The sequence below is a fragment of the Vanellus vanellus genome (assembly GCF_965231255.1).
Source record: "Vanellus vanellus genome assembly, chromosome: 1".
Taxonomy (NCBI): Eukaryota; Metazoa; Chordata; class Aves; order Charadriiformes; family Charadriidae; genus Vanellus; species Vanellus vanellus.
The window spans coordinates 207579844-207601879 of NC_138905.1; the positions used below are offsets into that span (position 1 = coordinate 207579844).

Below are 22036 nucleotides of genomic sequence, written 5' to 3' on the forward strand. Positions count from 1 at the left end.
ATATATATATAGCTATAATATCACAGAAACACAGAACGGTCAGGGTTGGAAGGGACCTCTGGAGATCGTCTAGTCCAGCCCCCCTGCCAGAGCAAGGTCACCTATAGCAGGTTGCACAGGACAGTGTCCAGGTGGGTTTGGAATGTCTCCAGAGTGGGAGACTTCACAGCCTCTCTGGGCAGCCTGTGCCAGTGCTCTGCCACCCTCAAAGTGAAGAAGTTCCTCCTCATGTTAAGATGGAACTTCCTATGTTCAAGTTTGTGCCCATTACCTCTTGTCCTATCGCTGGGCACCACTGAAAAAAGGCTGTTCCCATCCCCCTGGCCCCCTCCCTTTAAGTATTGATAAGCATTAATAAGATTCCCCCCTCAGTCTTCTTTTCGCTAGACTAAAAAGACCTGAGTCCCTCAGTCTTTCCTCATAAGATAGATGTTCTAATCCCCTAATCATCTTTGTAGCCCTTTGCTGGACCCTCTCCAGCAGATCCTTGTCTTTCTTGAACTGGGGAGCCCAGAACTGGACACAATTACACATTATGTATACTATATATAATATTTTATAATTTAGATCATAGAATCATAGAATCATAGAATCATAGAATCAGTGAGGTTGGAAGGGACCTTTAAGATGATCAAGTCCAACCATTAACCTACCCTGATAAAAACACCACCACTCCTAAACCATGTCCCTAAGCACCTCATCTACCCTTTTCTTAAACACCTCCATGGATGGTGAATCCACCACCTCTCTGGGCAGCTTATTCCAATGTTTAATAACCCTTTAGAATTCAACAATTAATGTATGTAAACAAACTTCATCCCAGAAATCTATTTTTGTGCTTTCTTTTTAAAGTTACAATGAGCAAATAATTTTCCAAGTTTTATGGCATTATTTCTTCTTTATGAATGCATGGTAGAACTTTCAAACTAAAAGGAAAATAATAACAGCAAGTAAAGGATATTAACTCTCTTTTCTTGAACAATATCTTGACCACATGTAATTGCTGATGTGTGATTACAGACAGAATCACAGAATCACAGAATGCTCAAGGTTGGAAGAGATCTCCAGAGATCATCTAGTCCAACCCCCCTGCCAGAGCAGGATCACCTACAGCAAGTAAGAAGACATGAATTTTCTCTCAAAACAGTTATTCAAACAAACCCTTACTAATCTAGAAATATGTGAATGCGAAATAATGGAAGCCATGAATGTAGAGGAACCAGAGAGTCACTCAGATGAGAAGGCTGCTGGTGTACCACATAATGGCGGAAAGCCCATGATCCTCAGATGGAGCTGGCTTAGGTGGCAGATCCCTTCATGCAACACAACGTCCTGTTCCTAACTCCCTTTTCCCTGATTTCCAAAAAAAAACAGATCAGGCCAACCATCTGCAGCAAGAACACAGAGAAGGCAGGTGACAGAACTACACTGCAAATATATAAAATAGAGGCCTGCCTGCTGGAGCCAGCCAGGAAAGTCTCTCTGATAGTTGGCAGATGTATAGCATCAACAAACTGACGAAAGGACATGTCTGAGTTCAAAGACATTCTCAGCTTGATGCCAGTCGATACTGCATCATGTTTTCTCTGTAACGCTGATGCTCACAGACCTTAGAATTACAAGGAAAAAAATTGTCATCTTACGCTTTAGAACGTGGAATCCCTTCAAAAAAGTAATGCTGAGAAGCATTAAAGCTCTCTACTACTGAAATCACCGAATAAGATGATGCAGCATCTACTTGTAGTAAAAGAAACAGAAAAGCAAAATGGAATATAATTCCAGACTGGATTATTATAAATTCTTAGAGCATTGGTAACAAGAAACTTAAGGTAGAAACTGTTTTACTACAAGGAACATGATGCACGTATGTAATTCAGAGAAAACATAAATAAGAGATCATCTGTGGATAACTTAGAAAGGATATCTTTGACAGATAAAGTGTTCTGAGTTATTATTTTTAATACAGCATGATGAAATCAGTGGGATATAAAAGATTATAAATTCCATCTTGAAGGCAGCACTGCAACACTAATATCTGTCATGTCGGAATCTCTAAATTATAAAGTCGACATAGCAATGAGACATGTTCAGGATGTACTCACTGTAGTTAGTCTGCTTTTGGATACAACAAATCTCTTCTATTGGCCTCCTGTCAATATATTTCTCACATTTTGTGTTTCTGTTTCTCACAGGAGGCAGAAAATTGCTAGTGTTATGCTGGGCAGACAACTGATAACTGTTATATGAGTATCATCAATAAGTATGGGGAACCCTCCTCCCAAAATTATAAAATAACATCCCTATGCACAATATTTTGTTTGGGAACCAGAGCAACTATTGGTGTCGTTTCTTAATATGACACAGGGACAAACCTGAATATTAAATAGACACGGCTAACTCAATATTTTTTGTACTAACCAGAAAAAAATGACCATTCTTTTCTCATTATTAGAAGCTTTACACTTTCAACTTCTAAAGATCCCTTAAATGACAAGGAAGAGGAAAAGGAAATAGAAAATTTTGCAACTGCTGTGAACCAAATCATTTTCATGGCAGTATGTGATCATGCCAAGCTAAACAACTCGTTTGTACAAACACACTTCTTTTCCGGTAAAGGTTAAATGTCAGCAAGTTATTTGAATTTTTAAGAACCTCTTTTTGCTAAAGCTCTAATTTAATCACTATTTATGATATTCGTTTATCCTTTATACATTGGTAGGCCTAAATATCAAATCTCCAAGATAAGCACCACATATTGATTCTGTATTTATGTGAAAGTTTTCAATGTATCACTTTCTTTACTGTGATAAAATCAGGTGACAAGTGGAGATGCTTTGAACCACTTGGGAAGGACACAGAAGTTAATATAGTAACCTGAGTGAACATGGAACCCACATACAAAAGCTCTTACATTAGTCATTAAAAGGACATAAGGTTATCGAAAATCTTTTATTTATGGAATGACAGAAGGTAGACAAAGGAAAAAATCCAATTTTGATCTCACTTATACTGATTAAATAATGCTGTAATTCTATTGAATTCTGTCAGATTATTCTTGCTTTTTACAACATACACAATCTCTGGTCCAACATCCCTTTACATATATACCCTTTTTGGAAGGTTAATACTTTTCCACTATCTTGGAAACTAGCAAGATATTTTCCACTTAATTCTATCTAGTTTTGACTTCAAATATCCTCCTACTCACTTATAATACAGAAGGAGTATCTTATTATCTGTAATGGGAATAGGGGCTTGATGACTAGTAGTGTTCTTTATCTTTGAGCAGCATGCTTCAGACTGCTGGGTTCGAAATGTAGTATTTATCCCAAACCCACAAAATTATGTGTAATGAAACTGCAATGGATTTAATGACAATATTTCAGTTGCACTGACTTTCACAGTGTAGATATGGTGCGGGTGGGTGTTAGTGCATTTCAGATTTTTAAAACTAATTGACAATAATTAATTATACCATGTAAACCAGGGCAAAGGTAGCATGACAGACCTTGTGTGAAAGTACATAGAGAAGAATTGTATGTTTCTGACAGCAAAAAATAGGATAATGGCTGAGTGGGATCCTGTAAGCTGTGTGTGTGTACACATGTGTAAGTGATGGTGGTATGAGCATCCCTGGCAGTTCAGCAATAATGATGGTCCTAGAAATCTCTGTCTCCCCACAAACTAGAGCCCTGAGTATAAATGTCCAGGTAGGAACACATCCTTAAATTCATCCCTTCTCATCACAGACCCTACTTCTCTCCCCTCTCTCTTACAGTGCAACAGTCCTTCAGTATCTCCGGCTCCTGAATACCCCAGAGTCTTCTTAGCCAAGACATTTTGGACAGCTTTTTAAAATGTTTCTACTGTGTCTGTGATCCAGTCCTGGTGCTCTCAGTTGGGTGCCAATATCCACTAGTCGTCTGAGCCCACCTCCTCATCGAGCTCTCCTTTGCAGAAAAAAAGGCCCAACTGTAATTTCTGACACTGATTAAAATTTGCACTTCACTTTCATAAATGTACCCAGGCAGCATTCTGTGGGAAGGAGTACAAGTCTGACAGCTGAATGTGAAGCAGTATGCTGGTTCATGGCCAGAAGAGACTACACCAGGGAAGATTTTTCGACATAGAGGTTTCCTGGTGGCACAATATGATTCCATCCTCATTCACATTTAGACAAAGGCAGAGAGGGACTAGTTGTGTTTAGAAATGGTAGCTGACAAGGGTTATTTCATTTTTTATGGAGAGAACTAACAAAACTACCGAGTTGCAATGGTTCACTTTGCTGGCTTTCTAAAAGCAAGTCTTCAGTCCTGTACTATGCAGTAGGAAGGAATTCTAGCAGGCAGGTTACACATCTTTCACACCTCCAAGAAACCAGTGTTCCTTCGCTGTATAGCATATTTCTTTTCTTTCCAAGTGATGCTCACACCCACAACAGTGACACTGCTCAGCCATGGCACAATTACTCTGACTTGCCCCTTTGCTAGTTTATAGAAGTGTATCTTTGACAGTGTTCCCAGTGCAGAACAGAGAGCCAGGAAACTACGACTGTGGCGTGGGCTGGAGTACCTTTGTTAGTGCAATCTAACCAGCTCACATAACAAGACTTTGGCTAAACATGAGCAACTAAACGTCATTCTATGAATCCTTGAAAGTGTCCAGGATACAAGTACAGGCTGCTGTTTCCACTTCCTGTTATTCCTAAACAGGTTTAGATTAGTCTGCAAGTGAGCAATACAATTGCACCTATATTTTGCTGCATTGAGATAACCTTTACGTAAGTTATTCAGCGAGGCTGAATCATGGCACGGTGCTGTTCTGCATGGCTTCTTTTGCAGCTTTCATTGCCATGGTACCCAAGTGACTTCTAGTAGTGCATTAAGCAACATGCCTGTCACTCATCAGGTGAGTTCACTCCATCTCTCATCCTTTCCCCTGTACAGGGAATAGGAGCTTTCAGTTCCTGTTTTTCATCTTTCTGAGTGAAACATCTCAGTCACTATACTTGATTGAGTGAATGATGATGGAATAGTTTGTAACTTGCTGTGTGTAATAAAACCAATTAAGCCAGCTCTAAACTAACACTTCCATTTGACACTAAATACATCAGTTCTTTTTATCAGAGGAGACATGTATTTTCAGATCATCAAATAAAAAAGGTGCACATAAGGGAGATATTAAGCAGGGAAATATTGCAATTTTTGTATCATCAATCAGGGTTATAGATTTTTTATTTCAAAAGAACGAAAGGTTAATATGTGTACAAGTCAGATAAAAGCTCAGGAAAAAAATAGCTCTTTTGTCTACTTTTGTATTCACTCTGATTTAAAATATATATCTGGATGGGAAAGACTGCAGTGAAGATCTAGTAACTTTTTCCAGAACACGTACAGCAATTTCACTGTAATTCAATTTGCAATTTAAATGTCTAATGAAACACTGCATAAATATCGATAATGGGTAATTCATCAAAAAATAGCATATGTTGTTTATCTTTGCAACAGAAACACCTAGTCCTTAAAAAAGCCAGAATAAATATAAATTTCATTTTGGTATTGGAAGGACCTGTAAGAAGTGTAATGAATAGTTAAAGTCACACTCTCTGATAGGAATCTCTTTTTTTGTCTCTCACAGAAGGAAAGGACCACTCCTTGCTTCTTCATCCCAGCACCTTGCCATCCAAAGTAATTCTCTGTAACCTCACTAGCTTTCAGATAGTTACAGAATGGATCATCATCCCTAGACTAGGAAAAGGATGCAAGTTCACTCCTATATCCTGAACCATTCAGACACAAATTAATCCAAAGGACCATAACTGCAACAGGACACACTACCTTTGGACAGGATTTCCATCATCTTGTGACTGTTGGAACATCTGCTGACCTTAGAAGCTGTACACTTATCTAACCTCTAGTAGAAGTATGGCCACTTTCACAGTGCTGCGTGTTTTCACTCTGTAACCAGTCAGTGTAGACTAGAGAGTTGCTCCTGTACATTGAAAGAGACTCTTTTTTATTTAAATCAAGTTGTAAAGATTCAGAGTTTCAGCTCCACATCTTTTTCTCTTTCAAGGATGATGAACATTTTTTGTTTCTATGACTTGATCTGCCCAATGTTTCTGAAAATCACACAACTGTTTAACTTAGCAAGTCTTACCAGTCCTTGATGAAGTGAAACAAAACGGCACCATACTGAGGTGGTTCCTAGAGGTAATTTGTAATTGAAAAGCACTTAGGGACAGAAGAGCATAGATATTTTATTTATCACGGGAGTTAATACAAAAAGACAATATAAATACAAAGATTTTTTTGCTGTTTCCAAGATTATAGGTAATTTCTCCATTCTAGAGAAAATGTATTGTCCAGTGCCTATTCAGTTGTCTCCTGGTAAAAATTCCTTTTTATAGTTCATTTTGATAGCAGTGCTATGAAACACAAAGGGCCAAAACAACCAATCTGTATCACAGAAGTAATGACCACGACCATCACATGCTGTTAATCTGAAATCATCAAAAAGTTTGTATGGAGATGACCAAAACCTGGAAGACTTGACAATGCTACCATATTTCTGAGCTATCAAATATTCAGAAGCAGCTGTGCATTGTTAACTTTCAGTAAGCAGTCACTAAAAATACTGATGTAGGTTTCCCTGTTGAAGTCAGTTGATATTCTCATGTGATATCAGTTCTATAGCATGCACAAATAAAAACACCGTGTTGTTTTATCTCACTTTTCATTAGTGCCGCTGTTGCGATACAATCTGAAAGAAACCACAAGTCATCACTGCAACTTATGAGTGTGGCTTCAGAATTTGTGGAAGATTTGGGGTAGGTGAGAAAGAGTCCTTGGGGTGATACCAGAACTTATGAGGCTGAAATGAGAATGAAGACCAAGGAAGGCTTGGGATCTAGGAAGGGAAGCACCTGAGAAAATGAGAAATGTTACCTGGAAGCTGAAGTATCAGAAGTATCACGGGGAAGATGGGAATTAATCCTAGGGGCATTCAAACAGTAAGTAGAAGATTGAAGGAAGCAGCAGAAAAAAACAGAGACAGTGGCTGAGCAGGCTCTGAAATCAAAGGATCTGATAAGCCATCAGTAAAGTAGGACGGTATTAGTTTTAAAAAAGAAGTAAATACACTAGAGGGTGAGCAAGAAAGAACAGAGAAAAAAAATAAAGGGACCTAGAAGAGAGGATTTTGAGACACCAAGCTAGTATCAAACAGAGCAGCTGAAATAAAATGGAGAAATAAAAAATATCTGCAAATATTTTGGGAATACACTAAAAATACTAAGTGGAGAAGAACCACATCTTTATAACAGAGTAGGACAAGTGAAATTAAATGATTATGGACAAGAGCTGTAGAACACATTAAAATTCCCCCAACACAGAGTACTCTGTTATTGTCAAACAATTTTCTTACAATAAAAATGTGAGGTATTATCAGCAGCATATTTCTCAAATGCAAAACCTGCACATAACTTTATAATATCTGTTTTTACAGTAATATGAAATAAGAATTAGCATGAGAACTATAAAATACACATGGTAATGTTGCTACTAAGCCTCCTATTTAAAACAAAATATTCTTTAACAGAAAAAAATGTTTTGCAAAGAAAGGAAAATTTCTAAAACCCATTAGAGTCTAATTTTTAAGAGCCACAACTATGAGGACAAAAGAAATTTCAGAAGGTTTGAACAACTGTGGAATTACCTTTGACTGCAAGTATTTCTGAACCTCATCTAAAGACTAGGTAAATACCATCATAACTCCAATGGGCTGTGGATCTCTTTATATACCTCCTGCTCTTGCAGTTCAGTAGGTGAAATGAGTCTCTGTGGCTCAGGCACTCATTAAAACCACGGTGTGGCAAAGGCTGATGGAGAGCACCGGCAACGTCAGCCTGCCTGCACCCTGTGTAAAGGACTGTGATGGGGTTTGCCCAGTTAGTTTCTCAGCATATCACCAAATTAGGGGACGGTGTGCCTGCCTGAAGAGCAAAGGGCTGTGCACTATTCAAATACAAACACCGGCAATAGTTTCAATATGTGAACATGGCTGGGGATGAGGGAGAGATCTTATTTGGATGCACTCATTTTAACTGCACTTGTACAACATTTAGTTATAAATATTCCCTTATGAAATAGTATTCAACTATTATGTTGAATAATGTGAAAGATGCCTATAGGTCATATGGTATTTCTTCAGCACCTTACATTTTTTCCTGGAAAAGTTTGTTACTATTTTAGTATATTTAAGCTGTTACAGTCTACATAAGTAGAATATCATCAAAGTGCTATCCATGAAGCAGAACTGAGAAACACAAGTGGACTGACTTTTGGACTTTTGCTAAAGTGTTATTACTACAAAACTATTGGCTTTTTGGCTTTTTTTTTTTTTTTTTTTTTTTTTTTTTTGCTAAGAGGGGTGGTATTTTGCCCCGGTTCTTATCTGCAATTATCAGAGGGGCTACAGACAAGCCGTGCGGCGGCACGGACGAGCAGCGTTGGCGGCGGGCCACCAGCACAGCGCCCGCCGGGCTCCCCGGCCCGCACGGAGCGGGGAGCGCCGCTCCCGCCTCCCCACAGCGGCACAGCCCACCGCTGCCCCCGCCGTCCCGGGGGACACCTTTGCCCGAGTTTTTCCAGCCCACCGTGGGCTACGTTCTGTACGAAGCGGTTGAGGGTGCGCCCCGCCCCCGCCCGGGCTGCCTTTAGACCCTGACCTCTCTCTTTTTTTTTGGGGGGGAAGGGGGGGTTTGGAGCACACCGCTACTCGCGGGGCCGCCCCGCGGAAGCGCAGGTGCGGCGGTTGCCCCCGCAGCGGGCGAGTCACTGGGGCGGCCGCTGACCGCCGGTCCGGCGGCGGGGAGAGGATCGCCTCAGAACCGGCGGGACCGGGCGGGAGCCTTGAGGAAGAGGCGGCGGCGGGACGGCGAGGGCGGCGCGGAGGGGGCACTGCAGCCCCTCAGGGGAGGCGAGCGGAGCCCGCCGCCCTCCCACCTCCCGCCCCTTCCCGCCGGCCGGGGACAGCCGCGCCAGCTGACGCGCCGCAAACTTTACTGCCCCCGTTTCCAGCTTCGCCTGGCCTCCGGGGCGGCGGGCGGCGGCTCCCGGGGCGGCGGCACCGGTTGACATAGTAACCCCTCGGCGGGGCGCGGAGGGAGCCGTCCCTCCGCCGGGGCACACGGCGCCGTGAGGAGACAGAGCCGCAGTGCCGCGCTTCGGCGGGTTCCGCGCTGCTTCCGCGGCGCCCTGAAGGGAGCCGCTGCGCGTCCGGGCGCCTCAGCCGCGGGACAACATGAGCCAGGCGCAGCCCTACACCCCGCGGAAGAGTAGCTCCCCGGCGGCCGGCGCCCGGCGGAACGACAGCCAGGACTACCTGCTGCTCGACGCGGAGCCGTGTGAGGAGACTGCCCTGCCGCCCTACGCCTTCTACCCCGTGTGAGTCCCGCCGGCCGGGCCGGCCCAGGGGGGGTCCCTCACTGCGGGGCGCCGCGCTCTGCGCTGACTCCCTCTGGAGGGGGAGAGGCGGCGGCGGGACAGGTGCTGGCGGGCCGGGGTTGAAGGGGGGGGACCGGCGGCGAGGGGCCGGGCTCGCCGCCGCGGACGGCGGGAGGTGCCGGTGCCCGCCCGCTGCGCTGCGGCTGGGGCAGAGCCCGTGGCGGGAGCCGCTGGTGGGCGGCCGCGGTGGGGGGCTCGGTCGTCTTCCCTCGTCTTGCCCGGTGGAGGAGCGGGGTGGGTGTGTTGGGAGCGGCGCTGGCACCCCGCGCCCGCCTGGCGGAGGTCCCCGTGTCCCGTCCCCCCCTCCTCCCCCCGGGGCGCAGACGGTGATAGCGGCCCCGCTGTACGGGGAGGCGAAGGACGGAACCGCACAGCCTGCTGTGCAGAGGGGTGCGAGGGACGTCGCTTTCCTTAAACCCGGCGGGATCTCATGGGTTTAACGCAGTTACAGAAATTTTAACTCCTCCGATGAGTTGCTCCCGCGGAGAGAGCGCACGTTACAGGCCTGTGCGTAAACCCGTAGTCCTTTCATTTCTGCGTTTTGGCAAAGTCGTGTCACCGTGTGTAATTTAATTCTCCCAAGTTTTGCCGAGTAGTTAGCGTTTAAAGAAGTAGGGTGCAAGAACACACGCAATAAAAACTAAATGAAACGTAAATTATGAAGATTCCAGGCACCGCAGTTTTTTAACATCCAGGTCAATTGACATTCGGTGTTGACAGTGTCCCTCCGGTTATGTGTTGTCAGCATGACTTCTATAATTACCACTTGTTAATGCTTCTGAGGAGAAGCTATCCCACAGAGGGGGAAAATGGGTATTAAGCAATGCGAGATGAGTCCTAAAATCTCAGGTGATTATCAGATGTGCACTTTTTTTTGTACAAATTGTATTTTATTGCTTAACTGGTAAATTCCAGTTATCAGCCTCTCCTAATTTTTGCTGTTTTATCTATGCGGGGCTTAGGAAAAGAATAATAGTAAGGAAAGTGACAACACTCGCAGTGTTTGATTATTTATAAACTCAGTTAAGAACAACCAGAGTTTTCAGAATTCACTGCAGTATTGCTATTCCTGAGTGTCTTTGTAGAGTACTGATTCAATATGCTCATGTAGCTATAAGAGCATACGTTGTTGCACATTGGACTTAAACCCCAACTCAAAATATATGAATGCATCTGTCTAAAGAATGCCTTCCAAGGAAAAAACTCATGATGGTTAGTTCAGAGATTGGTTCTGACTAGCGGACTTCATCTGTGAGCTAATACGGCAATTCTGAAGTTCCTTTGCTGTGTGCTCATTCAGAATAGTTGTGCAGCTATGAGAGGATACATCTTGCATAAGGGATTCAAAGCATCTTTTAAAACAAAATCTGCAAGGTCTGTGGAGTGCTGATATTTTTACTTCAGCAGTATAAGCCTGTGCTAGTGGCTCTTGGTCCGGCACACAAGTGTGGAGATTGCCTCTCATCATCTCACAGTGGCAATAAGGAAAGCCTACAACTTAGTCAAGTTGCTTTGTAGAACTAGGGTAGCACTAAATGCAGGAATTTATGTCTAATTACGTCATGTCAAAACCTTAGATGACTGATTCTGTGGTACAGGTAGGTCCAGGACCCTGGAGTCCTTCCCTGATGGAGAGCGTTTCCATCAGTCTTTGGGAGAATAGACAGAAGCTACCTGATATGTGTGGTGGGTATAAATACGAGGAACGTGCCCTTCTCAAATTTATATAATCACTATTAAAAAGACTGCTTTAGCAGGCAGTGCTTGGTTTTTAGATGCATGTTAGGCGTGGGGAAGCTGTCATTTAGGGCTTCTCTCGTTGTGCAAAGGAGCCACTTTGCAGGCACCTGCAGACAATGTCTACGCGCAACTATTTCAAGGGCTTCTTTGTCTGGCGGGGATGAATGCAGAATATAGGCTCCTCCAGGGTATAGTGATTACTAAACACATGCTTTGAATTTTCCTGCCTAAATTCCACCTACATCATGTTTTAGGTACATTTTGCAGATCTGTCTTTTCAGCCCGAAGTCATGAGTTTTACTAGTAGCCTGCAAATGAACATAATCAGATGGCCTGTGTTTAGGATATACTGTTTCTAATCTTTGTCATCAACATGCAGTAAGAATACTTTTCTCTACTTTATTTAAAAATCCTCAAATGACCAGTATTTCCTGATGTTGTTATGGTAGAGAGTATTATATGAATCTTACACTGTATCTGTACAGTCATAAGGTCTCTGGAGATCCTGAGGATGTACTGATGAAAGGCGTGTATTACCCTGACAGATAAATTCTGTAAAATCAGTACTTAATGTGCTGTGAATCTGTTTGAACTCAGTGGGTGTGCCTTATCTGTCTGTCCATACATGATTTGTCAATGTTTATTCTTTAACTATTTCTCCAGGAATGTGGCAGCTCAGGGAGCTGGTCATGCTGCCATGTTTTTCTGTGAAAGTCCTTGTATGAATCTTTGGTGCCTGCTCGATTATGAGTCTGAAACATAGGGTCTGTGGGTCTGTCCATTGAGATACAGCTACACGTCCCTTGAGATCAAATGGTACATCTGCACTTAAATGCAAACACAAGAAAATAACCCTCCAGATTACATCAGTTGGTGTATTAAAATGTTTTAACTAAAGCTACTTATATTTCACTTAAAGAGTTTTTCTTGGTATATCCAATTGCTAGTCGTATTTTTTTCAAACTGACTGGAAAGTAATAGGTGTCATTTGCATGTGCAGAAATGCCCCAGGAACATCTTGTGTGATGGTGATTAATGCAGAACAGTAATGCGGTTTCCAGCTGATGTCCAAAAAAAGCTGAAGTGTACCTCCTTTTAAACATTACTGAGAGGGTGACACGCTTCCTGGTGTAATATAGCATGTGGCTGTTGCTTGAAAAGTAGTCTGATACCAAGGAACAGTTTTCCTCCAGTGGTGATTTAGTGCTAATGCTGACATCATGGCATGTGTTGTTTGTAGAACATGTTTTTCATGTGTTGTTTTGTAACTGCCTGTAAGTGCTGTAGTGGCTGGATTCTAAAACAACCATTTTAAGAGAACTATTTCTTGTATTTCTAGCTAAAGCCCTAATCCATCAAACTACTACTTTAGTTTAGCGGTGTTACTCCTAAGCCTTGATATACAGTCCCTTTATAACAGCAAATAATTGTCTGTTTAATAAAAGACACTGCCTTTTTTTTTTCCCCTGGATGATTTTTCAGGTGATTCATTAATTGTAAAACAGCATAGTTACATTAGAAATAATAATTGTCAGTGATCAAACCAGCTGGCTTGATGTTGTGTCAATGAATTCGGCAGCGCTGACTGGGTTATTCTGTTAAGGCTGAGGCAGTAAATTGGTTCTGGTTTACCTCAAACCAGGACAAGTATGCTTAAATGTTAAATTACCTGTAAATTGGAAAAATATTTGGAATACTGATCTGTCAGTGTTAACTGACTCTGTGAGTAGCAAGAGGCTTACTCATATATTTGAGGCTTCCTTTAAGCTTCAGTATTTGTGCTTAACAATAGCATCACATCAAATGAGTATGAATTCAGTACCACTCTTCCTGAAGAACAGCTTTACTGTGTCTGAAGTAGCTGCTACCTTTGCTGCAAACAAGACTTCAGCAAGACTTCACCTTGGGCTCAGCAGCCGTGCCAAGTAGGGTTGCACAGTCTTTTGGCAGTAAGTAGGTAGAAGACTCTCACTTTTATTTGTGGTATGGTGCAAAATGAAATTTTAATGGGATTTTGTGCTGAAAAATCTTGCTTTTCTGTTACATTCGAAACCTTTGGTAGGAAAAACATGCTTCAGGCTATTTGCAGAATTTGTAATTAAGTGGTTGCCAAAAGATGAGGACGCTTTTTAAGAATTTAATAATTGTATATTAGAAATAATATGCAAGTAAACACTTTCTTTCTAGTAGTCTCTTCCATCTAGTCATCAAGTCTCACCCCAAAGTATCAAAAAATACATTGCGACATTTGTGTTAGAAGATTGCCTCCTGAAATACAAAAATGTGGATACGTTTTTTGTTGCCTCTTGTGCAAGGATTTCATTGGCAAAGAGCCCAGTTTTGTAGTTTAAAACAGGATAGAAAGTGCATTCTAAGGTCTAACCCCAAATCTGAGTGCTGATGTGCAGTGGGATTCGAAAGTGATAGTACTTGTATATAAACTTTCCTGCTGAAAAAATGTTATTGAAGAACAGATTGTCAGCAAACTAAGCTAGAGAGAATACACTAATTCAGTCAGACAGCTGGTTATATTACTTATTTATACTTTGAAATATTTTGCACCGTGAAAAATAAATATATTTCCATATATATGTGAGTAAGGACAATTAGGCATTAAAATGTCAGTAGTAAAGTAAATGAGACAGACAAGTTATCAGCTGAAAACAGGGGAAAAAGTCTTCTGATGTGCATAACTGCCTTGAGGCGTAGATTATTCCTCAGCTTTTGTGGTTTTCAGATCAAGTGTTTCTCGGCACTATCAAACCCAATACATACTTTAAAACCCTTTCTTTGTTAAATAATATGTTTAATAATTTCCTTCCTGCCTACAATATAACAGTTTCTGCTATTGGCATAACATCATTTTTATCTCCAGCCTCAACTATCTTGCTTGAAATGACCTGTAAAATTATCTTCCAGACTCTTCATTAGACATAATCTCTTCAGGGAGTGCTGTGCAATGTGGCAGCTGTGTTTCAGATTGCTAGTCTCTTTGCTGAGATGCTATGTCCTCTGAAAATATGTTGCAATGGCTTTGTTGATAGGAAAAAGGTAGAAGAGTTAGTATGAAGGGGGATCATTTCCTTTTATAGCCTGGTGTATGGAACACTTTCCTATGAATTGGGACTAATGGATCTACTTCCTACTGGGTGCAGGAAAAAAAAGTCATGTCTAGATCTCTCATATTCTGGGTGACTGAATTTAATCCCCAAGTCTTGGGTAAAAGAACATCATCATTATTACCAAGCCCCAGAAAATCCAGCTTTTAGTTCCATTTGTATTTCCTACAGGTATTTAGAAGAGAATGCTTCACTTTGAACTAAAGATATGCTTAATGTTGAGTTCTGCTTTTTTTTTTGCTAAAAACATTTTTTTAATCTGAATGAAGAATAACAAAAAAATACTATTTTTTAAATCAAAAGGAAAGCTATTTATTTTGATATTTCAGCCTGACAGGTTAATTAGTAAAAAGATAATCAGTCACTGGTCTGATGTTTGATGTTTCCTGCCGCATCAGAAATGAGGAAGAAAACTCCTATAACCGTTTTTTTTTTGTTTGTTTGTTTTTTTTTGTTTTTTTTTTTTTTTGTAAGATATTCAATAAAGGTTTCTTTTAAAAGAGCGGCAAAGCAGACCGATGATATTTATTTCACCTTGGAGAGCTGAGGTTTGTTGCTAATGAGTACTGCTCTAGGTTATGGACTGAGCTGCACAGGTAAGGTGCGCGATAGTGGCTGGGTTTAGGGCCAGGTGGTCTCCAACATGCCCCATTCCGGCACATCCCTGGAGCAGACTCAGTATTCTGTAGATGGAGTTTTCTACCAGATCATTTTATGCCTTGAAGCTGTTTGAAAAAGCGGTCAGCTTATGCAGAAAATGGTACACAGCCTGAAAATTACCTCTCAAAGGTGAATCGAACTACATATATTCGTTTCTGGTGAAGATTTGTGGGATTTGTTGGGTTTAGTTGTTAGGGACTTCTGTATTCACTGCATATGCTCACTAATTTAACAGTGAACTTCCTTTGGTCAGCTGCATTACCTGAACAGTTTCCTATGCTAATACTTCATAACTGATTTTGCTTGACCCATTGCGGTATTTCTGGAGGGTTATTTATACCCATTCTTAAGAAAAGGGTGTATTTGTGGATCACTCTTACGCAGTTACCGAACAAATGAAAATCACCTCGCTGTGGGACATAATTTTATGAAACTTGAAGCTTTCCATGTAAATATAAGTCATTTGTTAAATTTGCATAAGGAAGGTGGAGTAGTGATTAAGAAATGTGTGGGATATATACAGCATGGTTTTCACTGCAAATGTTAATTATAAGCGTGCTCTTTGTCAAACATCTTCCCAGCAGTGTTTTCCACCACAGAAGCTGAAGGTTATAATAACTGGCTACTTGAAGAATTCCTGCCAAGTACCAGTATCCCCAAATAAAGGTGACTTGGCATGGTGGGTCTACCTCATCATGCTGCGTTTAAACTTTCCAGCTCTGCAAACATGCGCAAAAGAAAATTTTGGCAGTTAAGCTATATTCATCAAATTCTTTATAACTTGGTTTCATACCTCAAACTGTGATGCAGTGCAAGGCACTAACTTAGCAAATGACTTCAATCTTAAAGTGCATAAAATGAGCCTTACGTGCATATTTGCGCACACACTTGTGAGTGTAGGCACTTGCGCACAGAGCCTACTCAACAGGAGGCTTAAAGGATTTGCATTGATAAGCAGTATTTAAATGTAAGTTTTGATAATTAAATGTAGACAAAAAGCTTAGTGATAATTAAATTACATGCAGTTTTCTCTGGAATGGATTAACATTTTTATCTTGCAATAGAATGGTTATTATTTGTTTAGCAGTGACAACTTAAATACATAATCAGGTATAATATTTTTAGTGAAATAGAAGTTATGGAATATAGTGTGAAGATGACTAATTAAAGTCTAGATTTATTTTCTATATTCATTTCTACACAACTACACTTCTTCATACCATTACTACAATTGACAACACAGCCCTATTGTCCCCCTCAACCTAATATATGTAAATAAATGTTTGTCAATATTTAAAAAAAAAAAACAAATACAAGCTTTCGCACTAGGAATGAAATGTGAGATTAGGTACAAGAATCCCAAGTAAGTGGACTAGAAGAAGAACTGCATATCAAAATTTGTCATTTTAGGTGTGTTCTCAAAGCTATGTGGGAAGTTTGGATAGCTCATTTTCTGCAAGAGGTGAATGTAATTTCCTTTTGTTTAAAACAAGTTACTAATTTGAACAAAATGGTAAGTGCTGTGGATGTGGATTTGCTGTTTGAGAGCTTTGTTGTGGATGGGCCACTTTCTTTTAATGTGGAATAGTAGTGATGAAATAAAAATGATAGATAGTAATAATAGTAATCGTGAATCACCAAGAAGTAGATGTGACGCCCGCCTCTTCGCTCAAACATTCCTTCAGTAGTGCCCTTAGTCATACTGCTGATAATGTTCTCCCTTATACATCATTAATTAAAAACAAAACCAACCTTGCCCACTGCCAGCTCAGAACGTGACTGGAATTCTTTTTGTATACTGGTTTTGATATCAGTATTTACCTTAGTGAAGAGATTAAGTTACTGAGGGTTTTTAATTTTTTTTTTTTTTTAATTATTTGGTACCTGTGAGGCCTTCTCATCCTGATAGAAAGAAGGATCATGAACCAAAAGGTCATGGCTGATATAAATTGAATTAAAAAATACCCCAGAAAACAGAGTACAGATCACAAGGTCTGTATGGTGCAGTGCTAGCAATTTTACAGAATATTCCGACTGGAGAATTTCCGTGAACCTTTGCTGCTTTGTTACTAAATCTTGAATGAAACGGTGCGTCTCTTACAAATGGCACTTCATATTCTTTTGAGTTAAGTCCTGGTCTATTGAAGGTAGCAGGAGTTTTGCTGGAGAGCCCAAGTGGTTAGCAAGTTCATATTACAAATTCACCTTAGTTGTAAATGACCAGCAGCAGCAGCAGCCGCCCCTCCTGACCACATGCACTAATAGTTGTTCCAACAGACTTACGCTTGGCTTGGTTGAGGTGTGCTAATTGTTGTACATATGGCAGGTTATAATCCCTGAGCTGCACAGGAGACCTCATATATTTCTAATCAGGTGCTGGTGAATTGCTGCTAGTAAGGGGAAATTACTATGGAGTCAGTTACTTTGAAAAGAGAGGACCTTGGTTTCACCATGACATGTAGGGACCCACCATGTGCAAGCAGGCGGTGTCTGACTAGGAGCTGGACACCAACTAGCCTGAGACCGAGGAGGTGTTGAAAAGACTTGGCAGCCCAGCAGACTGACAGGGTGGATTACAGTGCTGGTCTGTTGCCTCCCATCGTCTTCTGTCAGCACTGATGTTAGTTCAAATGGTCCTGAGGGAACTGGCAGATGAAGTCGCTAAGCCACTAGCCATCATATATGAGAAGTCGTGGCTGTCTGGCGAGGTTCCTGCCGACTGGAAAGGGGAAAACATAACCCCTATTTTCAAAAAGGGAAATAAGGAAGACCCAGGGAACTACAGGCCAGTCAGTCTCATGTCTGTGCCTGGCAAGATCATGGAGCAGATCCTCCTGGAAACTCTGCTGAGGCACATAGAAAACAAGGAGGTGATTGGTGGCAGCCAGCATGGCTTCACCCAGGGCAAGTCATGCCTGACAAATTTGGTGGCCTTCTATGAAGGGGTTACAGCGGCAGTGGACAAGGGAAGATCAACTGATGTCATCTACCTGGACTTGTGCAAAGCATTTGACACTGTCCCACACAATATCCTGGTCTCTAAATTGAAGAGACGTGGATTTGACAAATGGACCACTTGGTGGATACAGAACTGGCTGGACAGTCGCACTCAAAGAGTTGCGGTCAATGGCTCGATGTCCAAGTGGAGAGCAGTGACGAGTGGCGTTCCTCAGGGTTCGATACTGGGACCTGTACTGTTCAACATCTTTGTCGGCGACATGGACAGTGGGGTCGAGTGCACCCTCAGCAATTTGCCGATGATACCAAGCTGTTTGGCGAGGTAGACACACTGGAGGGGAGGGATGCCGTCCAGAGGGACCTGGAGAGGCTGGAGAGGTGGGCCCAAGCCAACCTCATGCAGTTCAACAAGGCCAAGTGCAAGGTCCTACATCTGGGTCTGGGCAAGCCCAAGCACAAATACAGGCTCGGTGGGGAATGGCTGGAGAGCAGCCCTGAGGAGAAGGACCTGGGAGTGCTGACTGACGAGAAGCTCAAGATGAGCCACCAGTGTGTGATCGCAGCCCAGAAGGCCAACCGTATCCTGGGCTGCATCAAAAGAAGTGTGGCCAGCAGGTCAAAGGAGGTGATTCTGCCCCTCTACTCCACTCTCGTGAGACCCCACCTGGGGTACTGCATCCAGCTCTGGAGTCCCCAACATAAGAAGGACATGGACCTGCTGGAGCATGTCCAGAGGAGAGCCATGAGGCTGATCCGAGGGCTGGAGCACCTCTCCTATGAGGAGAGGCTGAAAAGAGTTGGGGCTGTTCAGCCTGGAGAAGAGAAGGCTCCAGGGAGATCTTATTGCGGCCTTCCAGTACCTAAAGGGGGCCTACAGGAGAGCTGGGGAAGGACTTTTTACTAGGGCATGTAGTGATAGGATGAGGGGGAATGGCTTTAAACTGGAAGAGGGCAGGTTTAGATTAAACATTAGGAAGAAGTTTTTCCCTTTGAGGGTGGTAAGGCACTGGAACAGGTTGTCCAGAGAGGTTGTTGAGGCCCCATCCCTGGAGGTGTTCAAGGCCAGGCTGGACATGGCCTTGGGCAACCTGGTCTAGTGGGAGGTGTCCCTTCCTTTGGCAGGAGGGTTGGAACTTGATGATCTTCAAGGTCCTTTCCAACCTAAACCATTCTATGATACTATTATCTGGTTGTGCTGATTTTCCTCCTGGCCCAGTCTGGGTTTCTCCTTTAGTGCATATTGACTGAATTTAGGAATGGTAACTGATTGCTTATAAGTCTTTCAAGAGGGAAGTTTCCCTCATTGTTGAGGAATGATTTATGTTTTCTTTCTCTTCTGTTGATTTTTGCTGGTGGTGTATGTGTTTCAGCTGTTTTAGACAGGATTTTTCTCCCCCGTTTTAGAACAGGTAGCCAGGGCAGACTGCTAAACTTTGTGAGTCCCATTCTGTGTACATGTCTGAAGCCTGCCAAGTGGTAATAATCCAATACTTGGCACTTTTTATAAGGCTCTTGAAGTGCATTGCAAACAGACACGTTGCACACAGTCCAGCTGTCAGCCTTCCAGCTGCTGGGCGCTTGGCAGCAGAAAGAGCAGTTCTTACAACAGTGGTGTTTTAAATCACGGATTGCGTCAATTAAACACCTCTACAGCAACCGGCACGTCACAGGAGAACGTAACAGTGGTACCACCAGCGTGAATCCTGGAAATACTTTTAACTGAGGTGCCGCTTGTGGGAGGTTGCTTTGGAAAGTGACATTGCAGAGCTTGGAAGGTCTGTGCCGTTGAGCATTGTGCCACAAATGCCACGATTACCGTTTCTCTGATAATCATGGTGTGGGAAAGTGCCCTCCCTTCCCCACGCACACGCTGAGTCACGTGGAGCAGAACCACACTTTTGAGTGGGGGCTTGTGATGGGGATTGTGTCTGATACGTCTGATCACTTAGCAGTGGGCTCCTGCATCCATCCCACACGAAACAGCTGAGCTTGAGAAAGCTGTGTATAGACTTCCAAACCGCACCACACAGAGAGCTTAGTACTGTGAAAGATCCAGATATTAGTTAAAATAATGGACTGTAGGGTTCTCTTTTTCTAAGCATTTGTGGTATGTGCCAATGTTTACGGTCACATTCTGTGAGTTTCTAACCATGTTTAGCGTTTTACGTAGGATCAGAACCATTATCAGAACCATTGTATTGATTTTTTTTTGTAACCTTTTCAGAAAACACAGTGTCTTTGAGAATTGTTCCTACCCAACTGTTTTTCATGATCGAAGACTATAATCCAATTTTCCTGTCTGTTTTGCAATGCAATAACTGTTTTTCTGTATTAGTTTAGTTCCACTCTGCTAATCTTTGTATCTTTGTTTTTATGTATTATTTCCTTAAGCTAATTTAAAATTACTTTCAATTTTCAAGTGTTTTTTTTTTTTTTTAATTTATTAATGAAATATCACATGTACTAGAAATTTCTAGTTTATTATCTGCACTTGCTAAGTTTGTTGGGTTATACATGAGTTGAAGATATATTTCTTTTTTTTTTTGCTGGATTTATTAAATTATAGTTAACTCCAGTAAACCTACTATGACCCAAATGTATTAAGTAGAGAAAGATTTTGACATGGTAATTTAAAGGTTACGGAAGTTTTATTTTGTGCTCTGAAATGAAGGACAAATGCATATGCTCATGGATCTGCGTGCACCATGCCCACTGCCTGGATTTTGCTTTCCTCTGTCCTGGACTAGGATGGTTGCTCAGAGGGTTCAGGCTCTGTATAGGATCAACATGCTCCACTGTACTAGGGAGATGAAATTAAATTAACTCCGGTGCAGTGGGATACTTGAGGATATTTGTAGTAGACATACAAGCATTTAAGTCCTGCTCTCTCTAAATGATCTGACAGATTAGATGCAAAGAGCAGGCTGCTGGATGGCAGCAATGACTCTTCCTCTCTGTAGCTCTTCTTTTCCTCTCCCTTAAAGATCTAGTTTCCTATTAATTTCTCAAGACAGTTTTTGACGACTACTGCTTTCATAGCTTTCTCAAGTGAGTCTTAGAATCTACTTCTCCCAGTACAATGTACTATTTTGTTTCTATCTCTCTCTGAAGTGTAGAAATCTGAACTGAAAAGTGCAGTGACCGTTAACAAAAATTGGATCAAAGTGTGGTAGTGCTAACAAAAGTTAGTTAATACAACTTCATTTTCAGGTAGTGGGGATGGGATGAATTTTCCAAGGATACTAGATATTTTGTATGGCCTCACATTAGCATTTCCACTTCAGGATCTTAAAAACTAAAACCACACGACATTGACATCACTGGAAAGTCTGGGGCACAGTGCGTGTTACTGTTCTGAGTCCCATGGATGTTGGTGGGGGAGAGCATCTGTGACAGCTTCTTGCTGGTCAAGAAAGGCTAAGGAGTTACAGCAATGTGGCAGATACTCTGGAGGAAGAATAGCTGTAGCTTGAACCAACAACTAAGCAAAAATTAGAGTGGGAGAGGAACATAAGATATGGTCTATTCTATTTGAACATTTTGTTGAGCACAGCTAACAGAAAAGTCAGCAATAGCAGTATCTCCAGAATGTCTGCAGAATGAACCACTGCCTACAGTATGAATTGGTAGAAGTTTTCTTTCTTCAGAAAAGAATTTTAGAGGATTAAGTCTGAAAGCTATTTAATCATTTAGCAACCTCTGATGTGAACACACTGGTAGGTAAACAGCAACTGATGTGATAGTGAAATTTCAGCACTGCTTTATATGATAAAATAATAATGATCTTACCTAACAAGTTAATATATAAAATATACTCTGGGATTTCTTACCCCACAGCCACTTCCAGCCTAAAATCAGCAACAGCATTTAATACATAACAGGAAGGGAAACTTAAAAAAGAATCTGGGCAGGGATTTACAGAGTCAGCAAGGCTAATGCCTCTGGTCTTACAAAGCTGTCTGAGGATCTTTAATGACCTGAGGTTTCTATGTTATTGATTGTTATATCAACTCTGAAAGACAGCAGAAATTTCCCTAGATATCAGGGAGAGCA

The 22036-nt window shown here is 41.8% G+C and overlaps 1 protein-coding gene across 1 annotated transcript in view; it reads left to right on the forward strand.

Annotated features, from left to right (window-relative positions):
* Window positions 1-9229: 9229 nt before the first annotated feature.
* Window positions 9230-22036, forward strand: part of TRPC6 (transient receptor potential cation channel subfamily C member 6) — a 111620-nt gene continuing 98813 nt past the window's right edge. The window contains exon 1 of the mRNA XM_082481999.1: window positions 9230-9446. Coding sequence (XP_082338125.1) covers window positions 9304-9446 — 143 coding nt within the window. The 5' untranslated portion in view covers window positions 9230-9303. The remainder of the gene's footprint in view (window positions 9447-22036) is intronic.